At 35.4% G+C, this 25,857-nt stretch overlaps 1 protein-coding gene across 1 annotated transcript in view; it reads left to right on the forward strand.

The window, feature by feature from the left end:
• The first annotated feature begins 3,805 nt into the window (after positions 1 to 3,805).
• LOC138694565 (uncharacterized) overlaps positions 3,806 to 25,857 on the forward strand; it is a 402,311-nt gene continuing 380,259 nt past the window's right edge. The window contains exon 1 of the mRNA XM_069818424.1: positions 3,806 to 4,464. Within this exon, the coding sequence (XP_069674525.1) occupies positions 4,404 to 4,464 (61 nt within the window). The 5' untranslated portion in view covers positions 3,806 to 4,403. The remainder of the gene's footprint in view (positions 4,465 to 25,857) is intronic.

Raw genomic sequence — 25,857 nt, forward strand, 5'->3', positions numbered from 1 at the left:
TTTTGATGTGATTGTAATATTCATACATAGCCTTTCATGTGGTGCAGAAATCCCACATGTCCAGTGCTCGATGTACATTTCACGGCAGCAATACGTTACAGTGAATTGCAGGAAATAGCAGGGACATCACAAATCCAGGGTATGTGATATTTTTTAGAAACTAAAAAAATTTATTTTCTTTATTTTTTTAAAGAATTAAAGGAATGTGAAGAATTTAATAGGTCTATGCTATTCATATAATTTTACATTTTTATATGTTTCAATTTCTTGGCTTAAATTTATGTTTCAAGTTCTTATAAGATAAAAAGTTGTCTTTCTCCATCTTCTTCACCTAAAAATTGCTTTTACAGAAATAAAATGGTCACTGGTCGTAAAAAAAAATACAGATGATATACCGTTTAAATGTTGTGTTTGAACTGTGTTAGAGAACGGAAACTGAATTACTTCATGTCGTAGCTGCCTCTCTCCAGGCAATAAAATGACCTTTACAGCGTTGTTACAGTGCATTACATTGTAAAATTCCTTTGCAGAACGAAAAGTTACATTCGTTTGGTTCTAATTTCTGCACATTTAAAAGACAAAACTAATATTCTTTCAAATCATTTATTATCCTAATGCATTGCTTTCTTAAACTATCTGCGCATATTTGGATTTAAATCAATGACTTTTCCCAAGACACGCTATGAAATGTTTCATGTAATATATATCTTGAAAAGGAAGTAAAAACGAGCAAAATTGTATTAAACTTTTTCGTTTGAAATATCTCAAAGATTAACCTCCTGAAATTAATGACATTAGGCTTACTTACGGTTCACTGTGTATTTATGTAAAATGTACACAAACGATGGTAAGGAAGTTATAAAGATCATACGATTACATAAACATTTTTTAAAAATATTTAAATAAATTTGCATTAAAATTCTTTGTGAATAATTTTCACTGTGAGTCACTGAATGCATGTTGGTGCCAATGTAGTCATCCTCGATGGTTTGGCGGTTATCATGCTATTTTAGAGGCAGAAACAATAGGCGAGTTTCTATTAATGCAGAAGAACACCCCACACCACAATGCTACAGGGAGAACAGCCCGAGTTGACAGCGAAATGAGTGTAGTGCTGAAAGATACTTGTGCATGTGTGAACATATCTTACTCGTGGGTTTTAGTTCGAACTTAGGGTTAAGATACAAATTAGATTTACTTTAAATGTTATTTTAAGTGATTGCGCTTCATTTAATTTAGAATGCACCTTGTTATTATTATTATTATTATTATTATTATTATTATTAATATTATTATTAATTATTATTAGTAGTAGTGTTACTAATATTAATGATTGTATTTTTTATTAATTGTGTTTAATATTAATTGTCATAATTGAGTGTAATTAGTTACCAATGCCACCGGGTATTTACCAATTTGCAGTGTGAATACGTATGTACGTACACACGCACACGCACGCACACACACACACGCGCGCGCGCGTGCGCTTCGCGTTTTATCGTTAATTAGTTGTAAGATAATCGCAATAATTTCGTATAAATTGGAAAGCGAATTTTACGTGAAAAAATAACCCTATGTTACGTATTAGATGTCAAAATAATGATAAAAAAGATTTCATACAACAATTTAATCTACATATTAAAATTTATAAAAATGAAATAAAAACATTATTTCCATTATGTAACATCTGCTGTTTCTATTTGTGGAATGAAAGCATAGCAGAAGTGACAATATTATTTTCTTTCATTCTGTGCCTACGGTCACTAACATTTATGTATTTTACATGAGAAAAACCTTTCTGCGTCAACAGATGCACAAGGAACACAGACACATTTCATCATAGCAGATGTAAATTCAGGGTAATTCAACATGAGAGTTCGTAATGCCTCAGTTGCGTCAGCTTTAACATTGGAAGTGTTGGATGATTGTTACAAAACTATATCTTTCAAAGTAACAAATGCTACACTGCAATCAGTACTTCTTATATCCTTGAAGTAACTCATTGTTTAACTCTTTCTGTGAGTGCATTAACGTTATCAACATTTTTCTGTACAATATTTGCTGGATGGAATAATTCATTTAAATTTACGAACAATATAAACCCATCTATAGTAAAGTAACAGTAAACCTTTTCATCAGGCAACAAGTTTCGCTGCCTGTTCTTATTAATTAAGTACGTAATTTTGCCGAAGCCGTCCCCTGCTTACAGACTTTACAGGAATCCAGTCAGTTAAAAAACTTGTTGGCGTCCCTACCTTCCTCACGAACAATATCACTGAATTTGATTTACTAAAATGTTTGTTTCTTCTAAAGTTACATTCTTAAAACACTGGACCCTTTTACAGTGAGTCCTCACCAGTCTTTAGGAGCCGTATTCATAGACATTTCGAAGCATGCGCTACGTGCGTACTAAGCTAGTCCCGGCTATCAACTGGTTACTTGTACAAAATTCAAATCATATCCTATCGCTAACACTGGTTTATGAATACGAAAAACGCTGGTCATCCACCGGAAGCCCGAAATAAAAATGTCTACGAATACGGCCCTAGGTGACCTACTGTCCGTTAGCTTTTTCGACGCATCCATCATTCTTCATACTAACTTCCGCTTCTTCGCCGATTTTTCTGAACCGGCCCGCGGCTTTTCGTCACTCTCGGGATTCGATTCACTCACAAAACGAGATGAATCATTGAAAATACCTGACATATTAAACGTTAAAACACAAAAATGGGGGGGGGGGGAAACAACGTCCTGTTCTCACAGAATAGCCAGGTATACTGAGTTATACCATTTTCAACTTTCTCAATGTAAGCCTAGCCATTCATTCTCAAAAACTAAACTTCTGTTACAACAATGGTAAAATATATTATTATTATTATTATTATTATTATTATTATTATTATTATTAGGAATATTACATCCAGACTTTTGAAATGGGTAGGGCATGTTGCAGTATGGGCTAATCCAGAAATGCATATAGAATGTCTGTTGGGAGGCCGGAAGGAGGGACCTTAGAGGAGGCCGAGACGTAGATGGGAGGATAATATAAAAATGAATTTGATGAAGGTGGGATATGATTGTAGAGACTGGATTAATCTCGTTTAGTATATGGACCGATGGCGGACTTATGTGAGGTCGGCAATGAACTTAGGGTTTCTTAAAAGCCATTTGTAAGTAAAATATATTATTATAATGTTAGTAGCTAGATAAATGAAACATTTGGTGTTGGTATATTTTGAGTGTAAAACAAAAGATCTAAATTAATGATATTTTAAGAAGCTCAATTTAGATTTAAAGTAATTAAATTGAACTTACTGCCCCATGATTTAAATGTTTTGTGATGAATTATCATCAGAAGGAACTAATAATTATTTTGAATGGACTCTGCTGGATTGTACGTGGGGAATGGAGTGTGTTTGTTTTTCTCCTGTACGCATTTTCTTTGTCGCTTTATAACCTGGACAGTGTTGGGTTTTCCCATACAGTGACTTGATCTATCAAGCTGAAACAGCTGACTGAGAAGCTTGCAGTGCTATCATTATCTCATATTCACATTTTTTGGACTAAGTTATGTTGATTTTCCCCTTTACCCTTCAATTATGAAATGAATATTAATTAAACTTGGCTGCATTAAGCAGGACTTTAGTTTGTTTGGAAGTGTTGTGGTTCCTTGCAAGCAAATATGACGATAGCTGAGATGTGGGTGCTGCCCAATTCAATAGGGGTGGAGGGTAAGAGACGCGGGCGTACAGATGATGCGGATTGCGCACGCCTGGACAACGAATCTCCCGTTGAGGCGAGCGAGCGTGGCCCGTGTTGATGTTCAGTTGTCTCTTGTCCGCGATAACAAAGCAAGTGACATAAGGAGAGAGAGACAGAAAACTCAGCGTAACTTATGCCAATGGAATAAGACGTTGAAACGCCCCACCGTTTTAAAGTATCCAACTCAGTGTTATTGAAAATATATAGTTCCGATTCATAAAATAAACTCTTTGAACGGGAAACGCCCCGCAGAAGAAAAAAGACATGATCATTTGTTTTACTTTTAACTTACATTATTGAAAAGACAAGTGAGGTTATAAGATTGAAACGAACAGTTGTGTTACTAACAGTAGACATTAACTTACGCTTGAAATTTCCTTCCTAGATTTTCTTAAAAACACGTTTTGAAAATGGCGTGTTTTAAAAAATCTTGAAACAAATGGGCGTCTCATTCCGTCATAATATTTGTCTTTAGTAACGAATAGATAAAGAGAAGTTTCTATGTTTAAAGTTTTTGTGTTTGTGTGTTTTGTGTGTTGATTATTATTAAGTGTTTTGGGATTTAAAAAAAACTGAAGCAGAACAGTGAGATTAAAGCTGTCAATGTCAAGCATTTGGATCACAAGATTGCCCACACAACAATGATGCTTTCGCATTGGACTATGGAGTTAATCTGCCTCGCCCTGACCCTGCTTTTAACAAGTAAGTACTGACTTCCGTAGTTCGTATAGTTATTACAATGGGTGCAAGTTAAAGGCAACTATTATCTAATGAAACGACTCTGATCTCTCCTTTAATAGCCGGTTTAATTGCTCGATTATCTTGCAATATTATGAGCCCAGCCCCTGAAGGGTTTTCCGTACCTTCCTTCGGAGTTGTAGCGTTTTACTATCTTCATACTTAAGCAAGAGGTTTAGAGAGGCAGCGTTTTCATTGTTGAAACTGTCTTAACTGCTTAAAGGCAGCAGTGTAGGGGAGATGGAAGTTGCGAATCCCTCGGTTGATAGAGTCGCACGCATCTCGCGTACTGTACACGCACAGGGTGACCAAAAGTAACTTTTCTGAAATTAGGATAATTATTCTTTTAATATATAGAGTAATGCACGGAGAGTAATGAACTAAGCTTATTCCTGATATCTTATTTTGAATTTTTTAATCAGTTACATTATATCAACTTCGCGGGTATCTAACATCGAAGGACTTCCTGATGTGATTATCAGACGTTCTTCTTTACGGTTGGGAAAAACGTCGAAAAATGCTCCAATCGGATAATCAGCTCAAGCGGGATGCGAACAAATGTCCTAGGGCGTAGTGGAGCATGAGTCAATTCGTCTTGCTATCCCAGAGCACATCAATGATTTTATTTCGATGAAAGAGTTTAATAATGAACATCGACTCCTTTGTTAATATAACGATGCTGTAGCGACTTGAGTTTTAAGAAGTGTTAATTTTATGAAATGTGGAAAACAAAAAACGAAAATTCCTAACCTCACCATTTAAAATTTTGATTCAGTACTGAATGCATGCTTTTACAACACAGAATTTAGGAATCAATTTCTGAAATTGCGTAACATATTTGCATATTTTAGTCTCGGAAGGCGGCCGGGAATTGCAACTTACTACGGAATAGAAATCCGAGGTTCAACTCCTGGTAGTGACTCCGCGACTTTTTCGTTGCCAAAACTTCAAGAACGGCGCTGAAGTTCACTCAGCCACCTGCTAAATTGAGTACTGGGTCTTTCCCAGAAGCAAAAGTCGATCAAGCATGGAGCTCTATCTCCATGACCCTCAGCGCATCATGGCGAATAAAGGTGATAGCTTTGCCTTATTTAACGCAACATAAAATAATGATTTATGATTCATTAGTCATTACTAATACGTTTTACTTTCACGAAGTTTGTTCTCTCCACGCAAAACTTCACTTCTTGCTTCAGTAAACTCAGGCACCATGCGTATGAATCGTGCTACTTAATTATCCTAAAAAACCTTTGGCCAGTTAGTAGGCCTAGATGAACATATTTCTGATCGAGCTAAATAAGCATAAAAGACAAATAAATACTAAAGCTACGAATTTAGGTTACGTTGATGTTGTTCTTGAACTGGAATAATGCCGTAACTATTCGAAATCGGGACAATGTTTATGTCATTTTTCTTTTGCTAGAAATACCGTCAGGAATAAGCATTGTAAGTGTGCGATTTTCTTCGAGAGTAACTCTTTGGTATTTGGAATGGGAAATGCGCTTTTAAGTCAACTTTATGGCATTTTGTACTCCCTGTACTGTGTTTAAAATTTTTAACACATTTCCGTTAATTCTACAAGTCTTAACGATCTTGTAGAAATCTTCAGAACCACCAAAAGAATTCTGAAACAAGATTTTTCTCTATGATTCGAAGAAGAGTTACTTCTGCAATAACACATGGACTGCGTATGTGGGAAAGTACTTTTCCGTACTGTGAATCTACGATAGCGTAAGCTCAATAAAATTTTGGTTCCCTTCCGAAGGAAACCATGCTAATGGTGCGACATATGGAAGAACATTGCACCTGAGTAGACATTGGATGCTGTTTCCACACTATATGATGTCTGAAGCTTTGTTCAGGGTCTTGTTTCTTTTGTTTCTCTTACAAAACGTAATGCTGTGAATATTATCAAAATTTTAATTTTATTTTTGGTTTTTATAATATTGACTTATGTTTAACGATTAAGGTTCATTATAACGCTGTGCCGAGCTTCTTTTGTGGGTTCAAATCATTGGCGTATTCAGTATTCTATTTCTTCTAAATAATATTGTGCTCAATAATAACACTATAACTGTAAAACCCCCGCCCATGTCTTTTTCGCTTACACTGCCTTATAAACAAACAGTAGTCACTGTGTATCAGTGATGGATTTCAGGCGACCAGTGAGAGCCGAATTTCGTAAAAGCCTTACACATTTCGTTACTGAGCAATGTTTACTTTCCTGGTACTCGCCTCAGCCGTTGAAGGTGGAGTGGGGAGTTAAGGGGGAATATGCAGTACCTCAATTGAGGTATTAGTGCCCAGCAGTGTTCTGCAGTGTTCCAACATGAGAGAGGCAACCAAGGCATTATAAACTTCGTCTTATTTCATATGAAAAACTAATCGAATAAAAATAAATCAGGTGTCATGAATGCTCTGATCACAGCAAAAAAATTAATGTTTCTGCGTGTTTTTATGCATCTGTGTGTTTTATGCATTAGTTATTGTGTTTACAAGCGAGTGAAATACTTGAAATATATTCATTGTATTCTTTGTTAGATATGTCTCATATTTATATTGAATGAATTTTTTAGTGTGAAACTTGAATATTTCCAATTTATGATTTTATTAATGAAAGCAGACATAGGTCATTCGTTATCTCGTGAAATCTACTTGCGCGTAAGGAGGAAAAAAAGTGGACTGTGCTGTGCTTCCACTTCCAGCTAGCTAGTTCACTTACTCCCACCATAAGGTTCTTACTTTGAGCTTCAGCACACGTGTTCATTTGTTTCCACTAGATATCGAGTGACCTATATCTTACTTATTGGGAATATAAAAATAATTACTTTTTGTAAACTGGAGTTCATTAAATTTTATGGATACACAGAAGCTGATTTAATTTGTTTCTGTCTTTCAAATTTTATTTTCAGTAAATAAAAATATAAAAAATATCACATTTGTTGAGATAAGGGTGCAAATTATTTAAAAAACACGTAAAAATGTATTTCTTTATTCATTTATTTATTCATCGTTTCATTTATTTATTCGTTGATTAATTTATTTATTCATTCGTTCATTTATTTGTTGTTTTATTTTACATACACATTTTACAAATTTTGAGTACTTAGGCCTATATTTTGCAAATCATTGCAAATAAACTATTTTATATATTATAACATATTCAACAGAGCATGAATAAAATTTACAGTTTAAATAATACTAATTAAAAACAAAATAGTAGTATACTGAAAATAGTAGTATACAGATTAAATATACCGAAAATAATAAATATTAAAACATAAAAATTGAGTAAATAAAGTCAATCCCTTATGAGCAACATGTTCGGGGCTTCAGTATTGAAATAGAGATAGGAGAAAGAAACCAACATAGATATTTAAGTAATTAAAACAAGATATATGATACAATAAGTAATTACAATTCAAATAATTTCTAAGCAATTGTAATAAGTAAATAAAATTAATAAACTAAGAGTTAATTACCTACGTCTATTTTAATTTTTCTTAATGACTTCTTTAATTTAAAGTTTAAAATTCACCACTCTTACATTTTGTAAATCGTCGTATTCAGAAATGAAATTGTTTGTAGTTTTCTTTAAATATCTTCTATTTTCTTACTCTCGTTCTGTCTTTCACATTCCTCCCAGTTTTTATATTCATTAATAACACAATGACATTGAATGTGTTTATTTTTAATATACCTATTTGCAGATAAAATAATAAGCATGTTTAGAATCCAACCAAAATTTCATACTCGCACTTAATGCTCAAATTTATTCTTTTCTTTCTCCTTGTCTTTTCCTTTTCTCTTCATTCCACCATCTTGCTTCCTTTTATTTCTTATTATGCACCCTCTTTTCGGTGCCCCGTCCTTTTGTTTCTCATTCCCCTCCATTAACGTCTAATCATTTTTGTTCCTCCCTGCATGTAGTAGGGTAGGATGCTTGAGCACAGCAGTACTGACCACTTACATGTCACTCAAAAAATTATTTTATAATCAGGGTAGTTTATTCCGGTTTCAGCCAGAAATTTCACTCCTTTCAGCATTAATTTCAAATGAACCTGAGGTTAATCCTTTGACTCACAACTTCTTGCCAAAAGTATCGGAATTGATTAGTGGAAATCCCTGTGAGATTTCAGGTTGGTAAAAAGCTGTAGAGCGAATATTCTAAAAAAAAATTCGACTTTCTTTCTAATCTCACGCCGTTATTCCACCATTATTACCATTGTATGAAATTGTGTCTTATTAACATCTATAGTCGTAAGCGCCGATAAAAGAAAAATTAGGCCTAAATAAGCTTATCACATTCAATCTTTAGGTGTGCTAAATGTATCGTGGAAATCAATGAGTGTCATAATCATATTCCATCTTCTTCTTGTCTGTGGCTACAGTTCTAGCACGCTGGCATTCCATCCAGGCGGCCCGGGTTCAATCCCCGTCAAGTGTGGTTGAATTTGTGGTGGGCAAAGCAGACGTAGCTGAGGGTTTTCAAGGGATACTCCCACTTCCCTCTTTCATTCAACTAACACTCTCCACTTCCCTCAATTTATCTATAATCTGAAAATAGGTTGGATTGATATCTGAAGTAGTACGGATTTCCGATGCTGATACAGATTCTAAGAACTTATAGCTCCGGGCTCTGGATCCTAGCTTTTCAGTAGATGATAGAACCTTACCTGCAGGACCCAGGAAGGATGGTCCGTCTGTCTGCGTTGAATTCATCGTCGGGCCATCCACAATTATCGCATAGAGAGCGTACAATAGTCCTATACGGCCTAAGTGCAAGGATCCATCCCTGATCCAGTCCTCGTGAAATCAATCTATCAATCAATCTCCTTCACCTGAGGTCCTTAGTCCAAATTCATTATACCTATTTGCGGAATAAGAGAAAATATTGTAATCTGCACAAAAAAAATTAAGGAAAGATATTCGTAGATTGATTTTCTTTTATTTTAGTAGGTTATTTTACGACGCTTTATCAACATCTTAGGTTATATAGCGTCTGAATGAGATGAAGGTGATAATGCCGGTGAAATGAGTCCGGGGTCCAACACCGAAACTTACCCGGCATTTGCTCATATTGGGTTGAGGGAAAATCCCGGAAAAAACCTCAACCAAGTAACTTGTCCCGATCGGGAATCGAACCCGGGCCACCTGGTTTCTCGGCTAGACGCGCTAACCGTTACTCCACAGGTGTGTACTCGTAGGTTGATTTGGTTATATCTTATTCGAGCAAAACATTGATTAGGATGTAGCTGCTGTTTGTATACAGAAACTCACTTTGCTCAATTTTGTTCAGTGAAGGTGCCGATACATAATTTTATCCGGATATAATGGGCACAAAATATAATAAAATTTAGTAAACAATAACGACTTTATTATTTTGTAATCAACAACACGTAATGACGATTTAGTTGAAATCACATCTTATGCATTTCTTCATTACCCGTATTTTTGTATTACGTAGAATAAATTGACAACTGGCTCCCGTTAGGTGGCGCAGTCCGAAGGTCCGTGAGTTCTAATCCCACCTCGGACATTGATGGATGTCCTTCGTTAATGTCCTGTCTTGTGAGTATCTCTGTGAAGTCCTCTACGCCCTGCTGATCTCAGAGTAGCGGAGGTCCACATAATGTCAGTGTTGGAGTTGTGCATTACAGGCGCTATGTTCGGTTCAATTTTATCGAGTATGGCGAAGTTCGATATTCGCCTATATTCGCTCTGCAGAAGAAGGCTTGTCGTGTTTGTTCCACCTTGTTATAAAAATATTCGCAGTACTCCACACCCACTCCTTCATGTCTTAATCGCTGAAGGCTTTTAGCACAGATCTTGCGATTAGTTTGTCATATGAAGTAAGACGATGTTTCTAATATCTTGGTTGCCTCTCTCATGTTCGAACATCGCAGGGCACTAGTTAGTGTCTATTGTTTTTGGTCCGCAGAGTCGTCGCTCCCCTACAGGCATTGCTGTGTAAGTACTAAAGCAGGAGGAGGTTAAGCAGAAGAAAGAAAACTGGAACGGTTAGTTAGTATAAGAACGAACATAACTTCTAAGATAATTTAACTACTATTACATACAATTATATACAGGATTGTTCCTAATTTTCATTCCGATTTCTGTAGTGTATTTACTCTGCATGGGGTTGAGAAGTCCCCCTATATCCATGGATTAACGATGCTAGTAAATCCCCTTGTTATATTTTAAGGAATTTCCACAGAAGCAATTAGTCTTTAGAAGACGTGAGTGTTAATATTGCTAAATTTGAAAATAAAGTAATATGCCTTGAGGTTAATAATTATAAACACGGCCCGGATTCTTAGGTTCGAACCTATTCTGTTGCTATCTCGTTATTCTCGAAATATCACTTTTCTTTTTCGTTTTATGAACAAGTAATGTACTTAAATTTTATAAAACTTAAAAAGACCTAATTCGTAGGTTAGGACTTAAAATTATCTATTTTGCTTGTCGGAAGATTTAATTCCTTGTATTTGACCTATAGGTCTACATTCGGTTTTCTTTTTTACATTAAAGTAACTGATATAGTATTGTCATTCATTGTAGCGTAAATATCTTATTGTAAGTGGAGTTCTTTGAAATAATAACGCCTATAAATGTGGCGACAATGTTTACAGAGGACGACAGACTGTATAAACATCAAACAAATTTTAAAAGAAAAGGCGCATATCTGAGTCAGAAATGACACAATCACGTGATCATAACATGGGAAAAGAGTAGGTAGCCATTGTTCTTTCCACCTCTAGGGCGTGAGAAGTTTGATCCGTTATCGTTTAGTTGTGAACTAGTGATACTAATTTCATGTTGTATGGTTTATCCGATAAGCAAGTTGTAATACAATGTTAAAATTGAAATATACCGTCTGTATTTATCTAGTTTTTATATAATTGATTATAACATAAACGTTTTCGGCACTAATGTACCATTTTCAAATGTATGAAAATTTGCCTAATTACATATTCAAATAGATGCACATGAACTCTGTGAATGAAACATATAATGTGTACCCTTGATGATCTCATATCACATATAAAACAATCTATATGTAGATAATTAAATAATTAAAATTAAAAACACACACTTATTACTAACATTTAAAATCTGTTTTGATTTTCTGCTGCAATTATCCATCATTTGGTGGAACACTGGGGTTTTCTTGACGTATTATGTAGTCAAATGCAGTTATTCAATTACTTAAAATGTTATAAAATTACACTGAGATACTAACTGTCAAAATATTAAAAATCCTTTTTGTTAATTTATTGTTATTGCACCAAGGTTCCTTGTTTTTTGTTCACTTTCACATATTGGAGCACTTTACCATGATCGAATGTGGTGCGTAATATAAGTTACATTGATACCTGGCTATTGTTTTCCTTCGGTTTGCCGTGGTTGGATTATTACATATTCATGGTTGTCATCGTCCGATTATCAGTCAAGCCTTTACACTGCGAACATAAAATATTGTTGTTACGTATTTGAATATGTTGATGGTTAAATGCATTGAATTGAACTAGTGACTTACGTACAATGGCTGGACATATTGCGTGCTCGACGTTGGCCAGGCTATGACTGAGAGTCGTTCGATGCTCACAATGGTTCTTATCTTAATGAACATCTGGTGGAACCGGAAGTAATGTGGGGATGGGGGGATGTGATGTAATAAGCTGAGATGATGTAGTCTGATTTTTCGAAACTAATTTAAATAAATTGAATAATGGGTTCTTGGGATTAACTATTTGCTCGTTTAAAAGTTGGTTCCCTTTATTAAAACTCTTAGCGATGTAATAATGTTCTGCCGTGTCTATTGTGGGACTGTTAGTGACTTTAATAATTTTTAGTGCATCTTTTATATTACATAATTCATGGCCTTCTTCAATAAGATGATGAGCATATTTCAACTTGTTTCTATTTAATTTTAAATCTGTGGCGTGTTCTTTGTATCTTATTTTGAAATTACGGCGAGTTTGACCGATATACTGTTTGGTGCAGTTCTTGCATTGCAATTGGTATATACCACTATTCAGGAGAGGTTCATTGGTGTTGATTTTATTGGGGATTATGTTATGAAGCTTGTTATTGGTTTTGAAGGCTATGTTAATATTTTGTTTTCTGAAAAAATTATTAATTTGATTTGAAATTTTTCCGAAATAAGTCATGGTTTGCCATTTTTTATTAGATTTTGCATTTTCTGGTTCCAATGTAGTGTATGTTTTCTTAAATAATTTGGCTTTTCTATTTCTCAGTAATTTATGAATTAAATGTTTTTCATAGCCATTTTCTGTTGCAAGGTTGTGAATATAATTGAATTCTTTTTTGTAATTATTCCTATTCATTGTAATTATTCACATTACTTCCGGTTCCGCCAGATGTTCATTAAGATAAGAACCATTGTGAGCATCGAACAACTCTCAGTCGTAGCCTGGCCAACGTCGAGCACGCAACATGTCCAGCCATTGTACGTAAGTCACTAGCTCAATTCAATGCATTTAACCATCAACATATTCAAATACGTAACAACAATATTTTATGTTCGCAGTGTAAAGGCTTGACTGACAATCGGACGATGACAACCATGAATATGTAATAATCCAACCACGGCAAACCGAAGGAAAACAATAGCCAGGTATCAATGTAACTTATATTACGCACCACATTCGATCATGGTAAAGTGCTCCAATATGTGAAAGTGAACAATAACAATGAATTAACAAAAAGGATTTTAATATTTTAACAGTTAGTATCTCAGTGTAATTTTATAACATTTTAAGTAATTGAATAACTGCATTTGACTACATAATACGTCAAGAAAACCCCAGTGTTCCACCAAATGATGGATAATTGCAGCAGAAAATCAAAACAGATTTTAAATGTTAGTAATAAGTGTGTGTTTTTAATTTTAATTATTTAATTATCTACATATAGATTGTTTTATATGTGATATGAGATCATCAAGGGTACACATTATATGTTTCATTCACAGAGTTCATGTGCATCTATTTGAATATGTAATTAGGCAAATTTTCATACATTTGAAAATGGCACATTAGTGTCGAAAACGTTTATGTTATAATCAATTATATAAAAACTAGATAAGTACAGACGGTATATTTCAATTTTAACATTGTACTAGTGATACTAACTTCAACAGTGTTATTCGTACAGTATAATTCAGTTTGCTCAATTAATGGAATTTTTTATTAGGCATGATCCCTTCAATTGAGTAAACTGAATTATGATGTACGAATAGCAATCCACTCTCGCAGTAGACTCTTCTTGAGGATTTATATGAGGAAGTTTTACTCCTGCAAATCTGTCAAAATATTTCATTGTTCAGTGTCATGTCAATAGCATTATTAAATGAATGGTTTGCGGATGTAATAATTATAATATGAGGATTACACGGCAAGAAGAATGAATAAGCATTCGAGCGCATGATGTTCCTTGTGCTTTTCTTGCGCGGAGGAAGGAGCGGAAACCAAGGAGTTATCCCCTACTCTACTACCCTTCTACTCCTGTAGTAACTAAAAGCAAATAGTTTGCAATGCATTAGTACTTTATTATGATGTAGTCATAGGGTCTATGTTATTTAATGCATACAATTTACAATGGGCTATTAATTAACTTAATAACTATTAGAGTAATATAATATATAAGAGAAGAGAATGAATGATCGAGTTAAAGAAGAAACCCAAATAAATTGTTATAATATAGCCTAATAGTTATTTAAATCAAACCCTTAATGAGTATAAATTCTTAAGTAAAAAATGCTCTAGATATTAATCTTGGATCTCTATGTGTTATATTACAGGCATTTTATTGGATTCTGATAGTAACTTCAAATGCAACAAAGCAGAGAGCTGTCATATTCCTCTTTTCCGATATATACTACTCATTTTATATGGAATCGAAATAAGTTTTCCATGGAACTAAGTTAAAGTGACAATAAGAGTAGATGTTTTTCGTTTGATACATTAAACCAATGATTATGTTGTTACCGGTATTCATTGTAATGAATTTAAAAATACTGAATTCGCCATATATTGTGGATCCCTATCACCACGGCATGGCGCACCTCAGGTTGCGGATAGAGGAGACGGCCTCTAGATATGGAGGGTAACTGCGAATATATTGAATAAGCAGTCGCGGACAGCCGATAAGAGTTGGTCCTCCAGATTGGGGGTTGAGCGAAGGGCTAACAACCCATCACCGTAAGAAAACACAGCTTGTTACGAAACCCCAAAATAAGCCTCGGAATGGAACTGATTCTCTGGCACGACCATAGCGAAGGAATAAGGTTATGAGATTTGATACTTAGACAACGCAGAACTGCACGCATTGTATTTTTCACCTAACATAATTATGAACATTAAATCCAGACTTTTGAGATGGGCAGGCAAGTAGCACGTATGGACAAATCCAGGAACGTAATTATACTGTAGAGTGCTAGTTGGAAGGCCAGAGGGTAAAAGACCTTTGGGGAGACCGAGACGTAGTTGGGAGGATAATATTTAAATGGATTTGAGGAAGGTGGGATATGATTGTAGAAACTGGATTAATCTTGCTCAGATTAGGGACCGATGGCGGGCTTATGTCAGGGCAGCAATGAACTTTCGAGTTCCTTAAAAGTCATGAGTAGATAGATAGGCTAGATGGATTTATTGAGTAATATTATACATACAAATTTTATATTATCATAATTTTATCTAAAATCCAATCCAAACGGTCTTCTGACCGTACGTACTTTGTACCCGAAACAAGTCCTCCTTTGTAAGTTTCACCCCCCCCACCTATGATTATATCCAACTACTCTCTAAAAGAACAGACATATTAAAAAAGGCAATGGCACAATAAAACACATTATATAATATATCCTAACCTAAAAGACCTAAAAGTGTACAGTTGGGTGGATACTATTATCCCTTCCTCAGTTCGCGTCGCAAACTTCGACAGCTGCAGCTGTAATCTTTCTCGCCTTCAAGAGGAACAATCCAGCCTTTTGTTCCCATTCTCTATTCCCCATGAGGTCAAGACATGCAAGCGAACTCCTACTCTGACTTAGCATCGAGGGTGGTAGATATTTTCTCCGTACATGTTCCAATTCGACACACAGTAATAAAATATGCTTATAAGAATCCTTTTCTTTGCAAAGCGGACAAAGACGCTCCCCTTCTTCGTTGACAATTTTATTATCCTTCCATGCCCCCAATATTGTATGTCATTGATATTTTTGTTCCTTTTGTTTTGTTTTCTTTATTTTAGTGGGTTATTTTACGACGCTTTATCAAGTGCTGCGGTTATCTACAGTCTGAATGATATGAAAGTGATAATGCCAGCGAACTGAGTCCCGGGTCTAGCGCTTTAAGTTACCCAGCATTTGCTCTTAATGGGTTGAGGAAAAACTCCGAAAAAAAAGCCTCAACCAGGTAACTTGTTCCAACCAGGATTTCTTTTATTCAGTTTCAAAACTTGTTTCTAGTATAGACTGCATTGTTTTATTGAATGTTGTAATATGGGGGGATGTTGTGAAGTATTGTGTGTGTAAATATAATGTAGCTTAATTTTTTTGTCATTACTTCACCACAGGATTTTCTCTGCAATTGTTTATCCCTTCATTTCTAACATCCTTCCGGCAAAGCAGGCCTATATACAAATCTGGTATCACTCACCTTGCCTCTTTTTACAACTGTAGCCTGACTCTACTAATCACTGCACTCCTACGTGATATAGGCAACAAAAACCATACTTTCTTTGACTGTATTCCCCCACTGGCAAATCCATTTTCACTTATTGCACATCCACCAACTGAAACTATCAATATACTTTGCCTTATTGCACTCCCCGCTCTCGCACCTACAAGCTAATATTAATAAACCGTACACCCCATGCCGACCTTATACGAGCAGCTGTCAATATACTCTCCCCTGACTGCTAACTGCGCGCTCGTTCTCGCGACTGTCAATATACCATAGCGGCATCAGCCCAATCCTTATAGGGCGATCAAGATATGTTTACCGACGGAAATAATGCAAGTCCCTTTTATGTTGTCCTTTCTCCCACTTTTCCCTCCTAAATATACAAGCAACTGACAATATATGCTATATAATCGGTTAATATAAACTAGTCATTTATAATTGAAAGATTCGCCAAAGCACTCTTACCGGACATGGACTTCTCATTTTTACCTACTATTGGACGATCTATCTTCGGATGTCGCGCGATACGCAATAAAGCGGTAAATGAAATGAAAATCGGCTGTAAACGCTGTTTTGCACATGGAGAGCTAGCTCTACTAGATACAAAAATATCATTCAATAGATGTGATGACCTATGGGAAAATTAATTATAAAATACTTTGTTGTGCAACATCAGAAGAGGCCTTTTAACTTGTTTATTTTTAAATAATTCAGAGTAACCTTTGGAGAGTTGAAGGAGAGAAGAAATGACGTACGTTCTAATTTCTAAGGTTACCATATGACGAAAGTTTTTTTTTTTTTCAGTCTGATGTCTAGCTGGAGCAGAGAACGAGACTGAATACATAGTTCTTGTACATTTTTTTGTTTCGTTTTTCTATTATTGCAAACGCTTTAACGGAATTCAAACATCAGCAAACAATTAGGTAAATGTTCATGTGACAGTCGAAATATTTTTATATAACATGCTTATTACAACAGTAACGAAAGATTTTCTGTCAATTTAACCTTTTCTGTGCAGTAATTATTTTTGTGAAGAAATCCAGTGAATATTTCTCCTACCATTTTTTTACGTTTTACCATAAGCGATCTTTTAAGCATGCATCATACATGCACACATGCAGACATATATGCTTCGTACATACATACATACATACATACATGTCCACACCTGTGGAGTAACGTTTAGCGCGTCTGGCCGCGAAATCAGGTGGCCCGGGTTCGATTCCCGGTCGGGGCAAGTTACCTGGTTGAGGTTTTTTCCGGGGTTTTCCCACAACCCAATATGAGCAAATGCTGGGTAACTTCCGGTGCTAGTCCAGCTGGTCGGACTTATTTCACTGGCATTATCACCTTCATCTCATTCAGACACTAAATAACCTAAGATGTTGATAAAGCGTCGTAAAATAACCTACAAAAAAGTACATACATACATACATACATACATACATACATATATACATACATACATACATACATACATACATACATACATACATACACACACATCTAATGTACGAAAAACCGTAATTCGTTAGTTCTAAAACAATTCACTCTATGCGAACATTGCTGTAAATCCATTAAATTAACTCCATTACTTGGGAGAAATTCGGCTCCTATATAATGCTCCGCCTACCCATTTGTCTTTAGGCCTATATAATTCCGTGATTATAAGGCATCAGATGTTGCTTCCAACGTCTCAAGTCATACTGGGTAAATTGAGATTACTTTTTTCATTGTAATAATATGGTGTAAGAAAAACTATATATTTTCTTATAAGCCCTACGTCCTAATGCCCGATACAGGGGTTCTCAATAGGCGGCCGCGGGCCAATTCCGACCCACATGGATACTTGTGTTTGCCCGTCGTAAAAACAGTACTTATTTAGAAATGGCGTTTAACAAACCCGGAGTTTCATTGCCGCCCTCACATAAGCCCGCCATTGGTCTCTATCCTGAGAAAGATTAATCCAGTCTCCACTATCATATCCCATCTCCCTCAAATTCATTTTTATATTATCTTCCTATCTACGTCTCGGCCTCCGTAAAGGTCTTTTTTTCCTTCGGCCTTCCAACTAACATTCTATATGGATTTCTGGATTCGCCCATACGTGCTGCATGCCCTGTCCTTCTCAAACGTGTGGATTTAATGTCCCTAATTTTGGCAGCTGAAGAATACAATGCGTGCAGTTCTGCGTTGTGCAACTTTCTCCATTCTCCTGTAACTTCTTCCCTCTTAGCCCCAAATATTTTCCAAGCACCTTATTCTCAAACATCCTTAACCTCTGTTCCTCTCTCAACGTTAGAGTCCAAGTTTCACGACCATACAGATCAACCGGTAATATAACTGTTTCATAAATTCTAACTTTCAGATTTTTTTGACAGGAGACTAGATGACAAAAGCTTTTCAACGGAATAATAATAGGCATTTCCCATATTTATTCTGCGTTTAATTTCCTCCCGAGTGTCATTTATATTTTTTACTGCTGCGCCAAGATATTTGATCTCTCTTTTCACAGTGTAAATTTTCGATTTTTATATTTCCATTTCGTACCATGTGCTGGTCACGTAGCATAGTAAATTCTTTGTCTTTTCGGGATTTACTTCCAAACCTATCTCTTTACTGGCTTCAAGTAAAATTCCAGTATTTTCCCTAAACATTTATGGATTTTCATCTAGGCTAACATATTCACATCATCCGCATAGACAAACAACTGATGTAGCCCGTTCAATTCCAAACCCTCTCTGTTATCCTAGTCTTTCCTAATGGAATATTCTAGAGCAAAGTTAAAAATTAAAGGTGATAGTGCATCTCCTTGCTTTAGCCCGCACTGAACTGGAAAAGCATCAGATAGAAAGTCGCCTATATGGATTCTGCTGTACGTTTGACTGAGACACAATTTTAATTAATAAAATTAGTTTCTTGGGAATACGAAATTCAATAAGAGTATTATGTAAAAATTCTCTCTTAACCGAGTCATATGCCTTTTTGAAGTCTATGAATAACTGATGTACTGTACCCTTATAATCCCATAAAAACTGTAGTTCAATAAAATAGCAGTGAATACAGAATAATCAATAATGCAGATACTCGAATTGTTGGGTTTTCTGTCGTTGAAATTTGCCTCTTCAATGAAGGTGTAGGTAGTTTGTGTCATGATCACCAGGCACGGTGTGAACTGTATAATCTATCGCTTTCTTGATGTTTTGTCTATCGATAGTCGTATCAATCCTGCTGTCTCCGTGTTCAGCTATCGATAGTCGTATTGTATCGATTTTCTCGCGCCGCTTACCGGCAGGACGGTGGGAGCGTTGTTGTTGTATGCTTGGGTGTATTGCGTTGTATGTTCTTTATAGTTTGTGGTTTTTTAACCTTCATAATCAATAGTGAGTGGGTGATTCTATGTGTCCATTTACAGAAGACAAACTGAACATTATATCATCGAGTAAGAAGAGAAAAGTCTGCAGAAAACCGTCAGTTCAAAGTGGAATGGACTGACGAATTTTGTTTTTACTACAACGTGTTCAAGTAAGCCCATGTGCTTAATTTGCAACAAAATAATTTCAGTTATTAAGTCGTGCAACTTGAAAAGACGTGAAACAAAACACAAAGACTTCCAAAGTAAATTTATATTTGGGTCTTCATTAACGCAAAGTAAAATTAACAATATGCAATTGGCATATACTCAAGCAAGTTCAATGATTCATGGAGGGGGTACAGTTCAAGAAAAAGTTACAGAAGTCTCTTGTAGAGTTTATTGGATTGTATGCCAGGAGATGATGTCTTTTACTCATGCTGATATCATCAAAAATTGCATGATTGAAACAGTGAAGGTTATAGAAAGTGAAGAAATGGCAAACATATACAAGAAAATTCTGCTCTCCAATGATACTATTGCCAGCCGATGTCAAGAACTTTCCAGCAGCGTTGGTGATTAACTTGTCACTGAAATTTTCAGAGTATCGTTTTTCTTTAGCTTGCTGACGAGTCCACTGATATAACAGATATGGCAGAATTGCTAGTGATCATTAGATTTTTAATGGAGAGAGATATTTTTGGAAGAATTTGGTACTTGTACAGCTTCAAGGAAGAAAAGGAGAAATCATGTTTAATAATATTTCAGAACTTCTTAAATCAAAAGATCTTAGCATTGAAAATATTGCATCTCTGTTACTGATGGAGCTACTGCTATGCCAAATGGGAAGGAAAATTTGGTTGGGAAAATGAAAAAAATAACAATCGTATCATTTCTTATCACTGCATTATCCATAATGCTTTATTATGTGAAAAATTGAGTACGAGCTTATATCCCTTGCTTGCTTAGGGAAATCACTAAGCTGGTTAACTTTTTCAGATCAAGATCAGTCGTGCCACAAACCTCAAACAATTTTTTAAAAACTTCAGTTTTGAATTTTCTAATGCGACTCTTTATGATAATGTGAGGTATCTGAGCAAAGGAAAAATGTTTAAAAGATTATGGCATTTATAAGGGGAAATTGTTTATTTATTCTCTTGCAGGATGCATGTGAAATGAGGGACTACTTTTTTAATATTTTACAAGATCCACAACAACTTTCAAGGATTGCTTTCCTGGTTGACATTTTGCCTTTCCTCAATGAACTGAATATCAACTTACAAGGATAAGATAAAACATAATATTGTGTGAGCTGTCGGAATCTGTTTGAAGTTTTAATAAAGAGACTGAATTTTTCATTCAGATAATATATTTTTTTTTCCAACACTTAAAGATTTAACAGAAGAGGAGGAATTCATTTCGACAGAGACTCAACGAAGTGGGAAGTTGTTGAATATTTGAATAACCTCAGAGCTGAGTTTGTTTCAAGGTTTAAGAAAATTGAATAAGTAAATGTAGTCTTCAAGTCGTTCAGAAGCTTTTGACTTCAGACATTCCTCCAGAACTCCTGCATGAACTCAAAGATTGGTTCGCCATTGGCGAAGTGAAGTTCAAATTGTTGGAAATGTATGACTTCTCTGTTAGGTTAAGTGTCGATGAACTCTTTAACTCTACCGACTATCGAAACTTCTGGATTCTACCTAGTAAAACCAGTGAGTTCCCAGTTACCACAGAAATTGCAATAAAAATTCTCACCATATATGGATGAATTTGGATCTGCGAGAGCACTTTCAGTACAATGACTTTCATCAAGTGCAAGAACAGGTGTTCTTTGAGTGACTATACTCTTGAAGATCTACTGCGCAAAATTTACAAGCCTAAATATGGGAAGCTTACGAAGAATATGGTCTGCCACTTTTTGCACTAAGTCACTGTGTCAAGATTCTGTTAATGTATGTAACATTTTCTACTTATTTTAATTTCTTATTTATCCAGAGAATGTATTAATTTGATTTTGCCATTAACAATAGTTTTATTGTGTAATAAATATGGACATTACAAAATGAAATAATTATTAATAGATTTATCTTTCTTATCGTTATTGGGTTTAGAAAAAAAATTATTCATGATGGTCATTAATCCTTGGCCCCAGCGAACCTCATATAATTATAAAATTAATTTAAGTGGCTCTTTTGAAAATTGAATTGAGAAGAAGGAGATTAATAAGTAGGAAAATAGAGAAAAATAATACAAATTATGAGATAATACATTCGATCGAAAATTGTAAGTAAATGTATGTTACCTGCTCCGTCTATAACTTATCTTTAACATGATACAATGTAAATGTATTACAACAATTAACCCCTTGTGCGACGCTGATTTAACCTCTGCAGTTGCGAGCGTCGTTAAATATGCCATAATTTATTTATTTAACGCCTTGTTTATGCATTGAATGTCAATAATAATAATTGTACATACATTTTAATAAGAATGATCAATTTTGTTCACTTTGTATTTTAACTAAGAGACTTTGAGTAGGTCTTACTTATTGTCTTTTGCCATGGTTAACTTGGTTGTTGGATGTTAAACCCTAAGTGAATAACATAGGCTAAATTATTTGTATCCAGAAAATTTTTAAAACTTGTAATCTCATGGTAATGTCAAAAACTAACACTTGTAGTGTAAAACGTGAAACTATTAGAAACCAGATAAGAGTGTTAAAAATGACACTAACCTATATATTGGGACCTGAAGATGCAGTAAAGGCGAAAAAGTTTCTCCCGCTTTTGTGCCAATTGCATTGCACAGTTATGTCATAAAGTGTATTAACCTGTTATTGAACAATAAAAAGATAAGTTATAGACGGAACAGATAACATAAATTTATTTACAATTATCATAGTGACTTATCGGAACAATATGTCAATAAAATTATTCGATCAAAAGGTTAAGATGGTAAGGATGTCCGCAATGGGGTCGGTCAGTGGGTCGGTAGATCAGTCTGTCACTCCGACCTAACATCCAATCACTAGGTTAGTTGACCGCGAGTCAATCGGTCTTTCGGCCTTTCAAACGATCCCAATCGGTCCATAGGTTGTTCTTGGACTGAAGTTATTGTGTCGATTTCATTAATATTTAATATTCATTCACAAATTTATTTATTTTTTATTTATTTAATAATAACATATACATAAAAACGTTACATCAAATGTGTAGGTAAATGTGTAGGTATATTTGTAAAACCATGCATTGCATGTTTGTATATAAAATCTTTTAAGTTAAAATTAATTAATATTTACTTTAGGTTACTGCCATCTCGCGTATGAATAACATTTCATTCATGTGCATTGGTGATTGTTCTTGTGTTCTGAGGTAAGTTATTGTTAGAACAATTCATCGATATGAATACGTTAACAGAAAGCCACAATTTAAGTCACACAAAATTGTGTGCACTCAAAGTTGGTTTTCTGGCGTCTTATTAGCCCATTTGAGTTGTGTGGATATAAAGGGAAGAATTGTGACGATGTCATGTATAGTTACTGGTGTAGCTCAGTCAGTAGAGCATTTGTTCGCTAAGCAAAGGATCCCGGGATCGATACTCGGCCCCGGAACAATTTTTCCCTTGAAATTATTCAAGCCCGCTTCACAGGGAGCTTCAATCTGAAAGCCAGATTTGCATAATTCATCGATATATTGCAAGAGGATTATGCTTTTAGTTCAGTCGAATTGGTAGCTCAAGTAGAAGTGTCCTGGCTAACGAAGACGGCGAAGAACTCTCTCGGTTCTTTTTTTTGGGGGGGGGGAAGGGTTCTCCCCTATCCTGTCATCAGCCTACCGTCACTCTCCATTTCAATATTCATAATAATTTTAATAGTATTTATCCAAAACGGTGCGGCGTGATGTAGTACTAATGTGACTGGCTTGCAGATGGTATCAATCTGAGGAGACTTAGCACGCTTTCGGAGGCGGATGAAGAGCATTCTACTTATCTACTAGGATTTCATCGGACCTTGAGCCTACATGGCTAAATCGACAGATGTCACCGTATAGCTGTGTTGCGATATATAGCTATAAACAAAACGGTCGTTCGTACTCATTCCTACATTGATTAAGGTTCTAGCTGATATGTAGGCAACATCTATTATCAGGCAGTACATCTCACTTGACTATATGTGTGAAAGGAATCCAGAACTCCGTGTACATTACGTTCGTGTTGAAGTAGATTCATACAAACGGTTTACTCCGAAACTGTAATATTAAACATTCTTATTGTAAAATTATTTAAGTGGCTAATTACATTATATATATATATATATATATATATATATATATATATATATATATATATATATAATTTTCCTCCCTCACGTAATGAATATTGCATTCAAAACTATTGAAATTTTTAATATTTTTCAATATGGAAAACAGGTTTGTAAACATTCGATTTTTAAAAATATCATTGAAATTACATTATAAAATATCTACTTCGGTCGTAAATATTGTAATCGTACTTGAAAAAAACTTTCGCTATTCACAAATTATCAAGGTTGTACTTCTTGATTTCACTAGAAAACTGTATTATAATATTACAATAATAAAAAGTAAACTAAATAGTAAAACAAACACAAAAGAACTACTGTATATGTTTCCTGAAACAGACTACAGCCAATGCTTTTAATGTGTTTACAATGACGAGAGACTAGCAACTAACTTTCGTGCAATCGAACTCTCAGTTGAGCTGTCAATCATCTGGCTGCTGCAGAAAAGACGAACCACGTCTATGACAAATGCTATTCATGACTCATTTTGACCTCTTATATTACGAAAAAGAGAGCAGTGTGTTAGCGACGATGTTACCGACTGCTGAAACTTCCAACTTAATTTTTTAATTAACTAGCATTTAATCACAAAACGTAATATAGGTTTTCTATTCATTTAAGTGTACCCTGTAGTCCCTTTCAATCTGCAAGGTTATTTCACTTCCACCCTGTATACAGAGTGTTAAAAATGGTATCCAATATTTTAGGAGGTAACAGTATGCATCAAGACAAGAAAAAAATGTCTAGTAAACATGGGTCCCACAACATATACTTTCTGAGATCTGAACTCTTGTTCATAGGAAGTGCTCAATGTGACGTTCATTTATGGCAATGCATTTTTCTGCCTACAATACAGCAGACTACCAGATAATCATATCGTAGTTGACATCCCTGGCATGAAATAGTGATACGTCGCAAGGAATACTGAAAAGAAAAGTTTGGTTGCAGATATGAGCGGGGTTCAGCAGAGATGGTGTTGTGAATTTTCGTAATCAGCATGTGTGGGATGATGAAAATTCCCATGCACTTGAAGAAACAAGGCATCAGCACCGATTCTCAATTAACGTATGGGCAGGCATTATTGGCGATAGTTTAAGGGCCGTACGTGATAACCACAGAGATTAACTCGGGCTCGTTATCAGGATTTTCTAATTAATATATTGCCTACCTTGCTGGAGTATGTGTCATGTCAGCAAAGACTACAGATGTGGTTCATGCATGATGGCACACCAGCACATTTTTTCCACAATGAGCGTGAACACCTGACGCAAACATTCAGGACCGCTGGATTGATTGGGGAGGCCCCACATCTTAGCCTGCTCGTTCCTCAAATCTAAATCCCCTAGACTTTTAGTTATCAAGAACAACCAGGTCACTTTCAAAGAGTGCGTGATTCCTTACGCCGAAGGGCAGAGGAATGCATTGACATGAATGGACGTCACATTGAGCACCTCCTATGAACAAGTGTTCAGACCTCAGAAAGTATGTGTTGTAGGATCCATGATTATTATACATTTTTTTCTTGTTTTGATGCATACTAGCACCTCCTAAAATATTGGATACTTTTTTCTTAGCATCCTGTGATAGGACCCTTAACTTGCCGTTATTCGCCCCGATTGTACGAGCGTGGCTCATAGATGTAGTTAGTGCCCAGAAACGTACACCACATAAGTTAGTTCATCAGAAACTAACCCGAGTTCACCACAAGCGGTAAATCTACATTACACTCTTAATGAATAATGATAATGATATAGAATTGTTGGGGTGTCTTAGGAAAACTGGAGTACCCAGATGTTGCCTGGCCCAGGGGTTTATCCAACACAAATTATAAATTCAGGGTGTATCAACTGGAACTTGAACCCGTACCTCCTAGCTTACAAGCTCAGCGCTCTACCGCTGAGCTACCGGAAATATCTTGTGTTCAACATAATAGTAGTAATAATATTGATAACAATAACTATTGTTTAAAATAATCT

Source organism: Periplaneta americana, chromosome 2 (genome assembly GCF_040183065.1).
Source record: "Periplaneta americana isolate PAMFEO1 chromosome 2, P.americana_PAMFEO1_priV1, whole genome shotgun sequence".
Classification (NCBI taxonomy): domain Eukaryota; kingdom Metazoa; phylum Arthropoda; class Insecta; order Blattodea; family Blattidae; genus Periplaneta; species Periplaneta americana.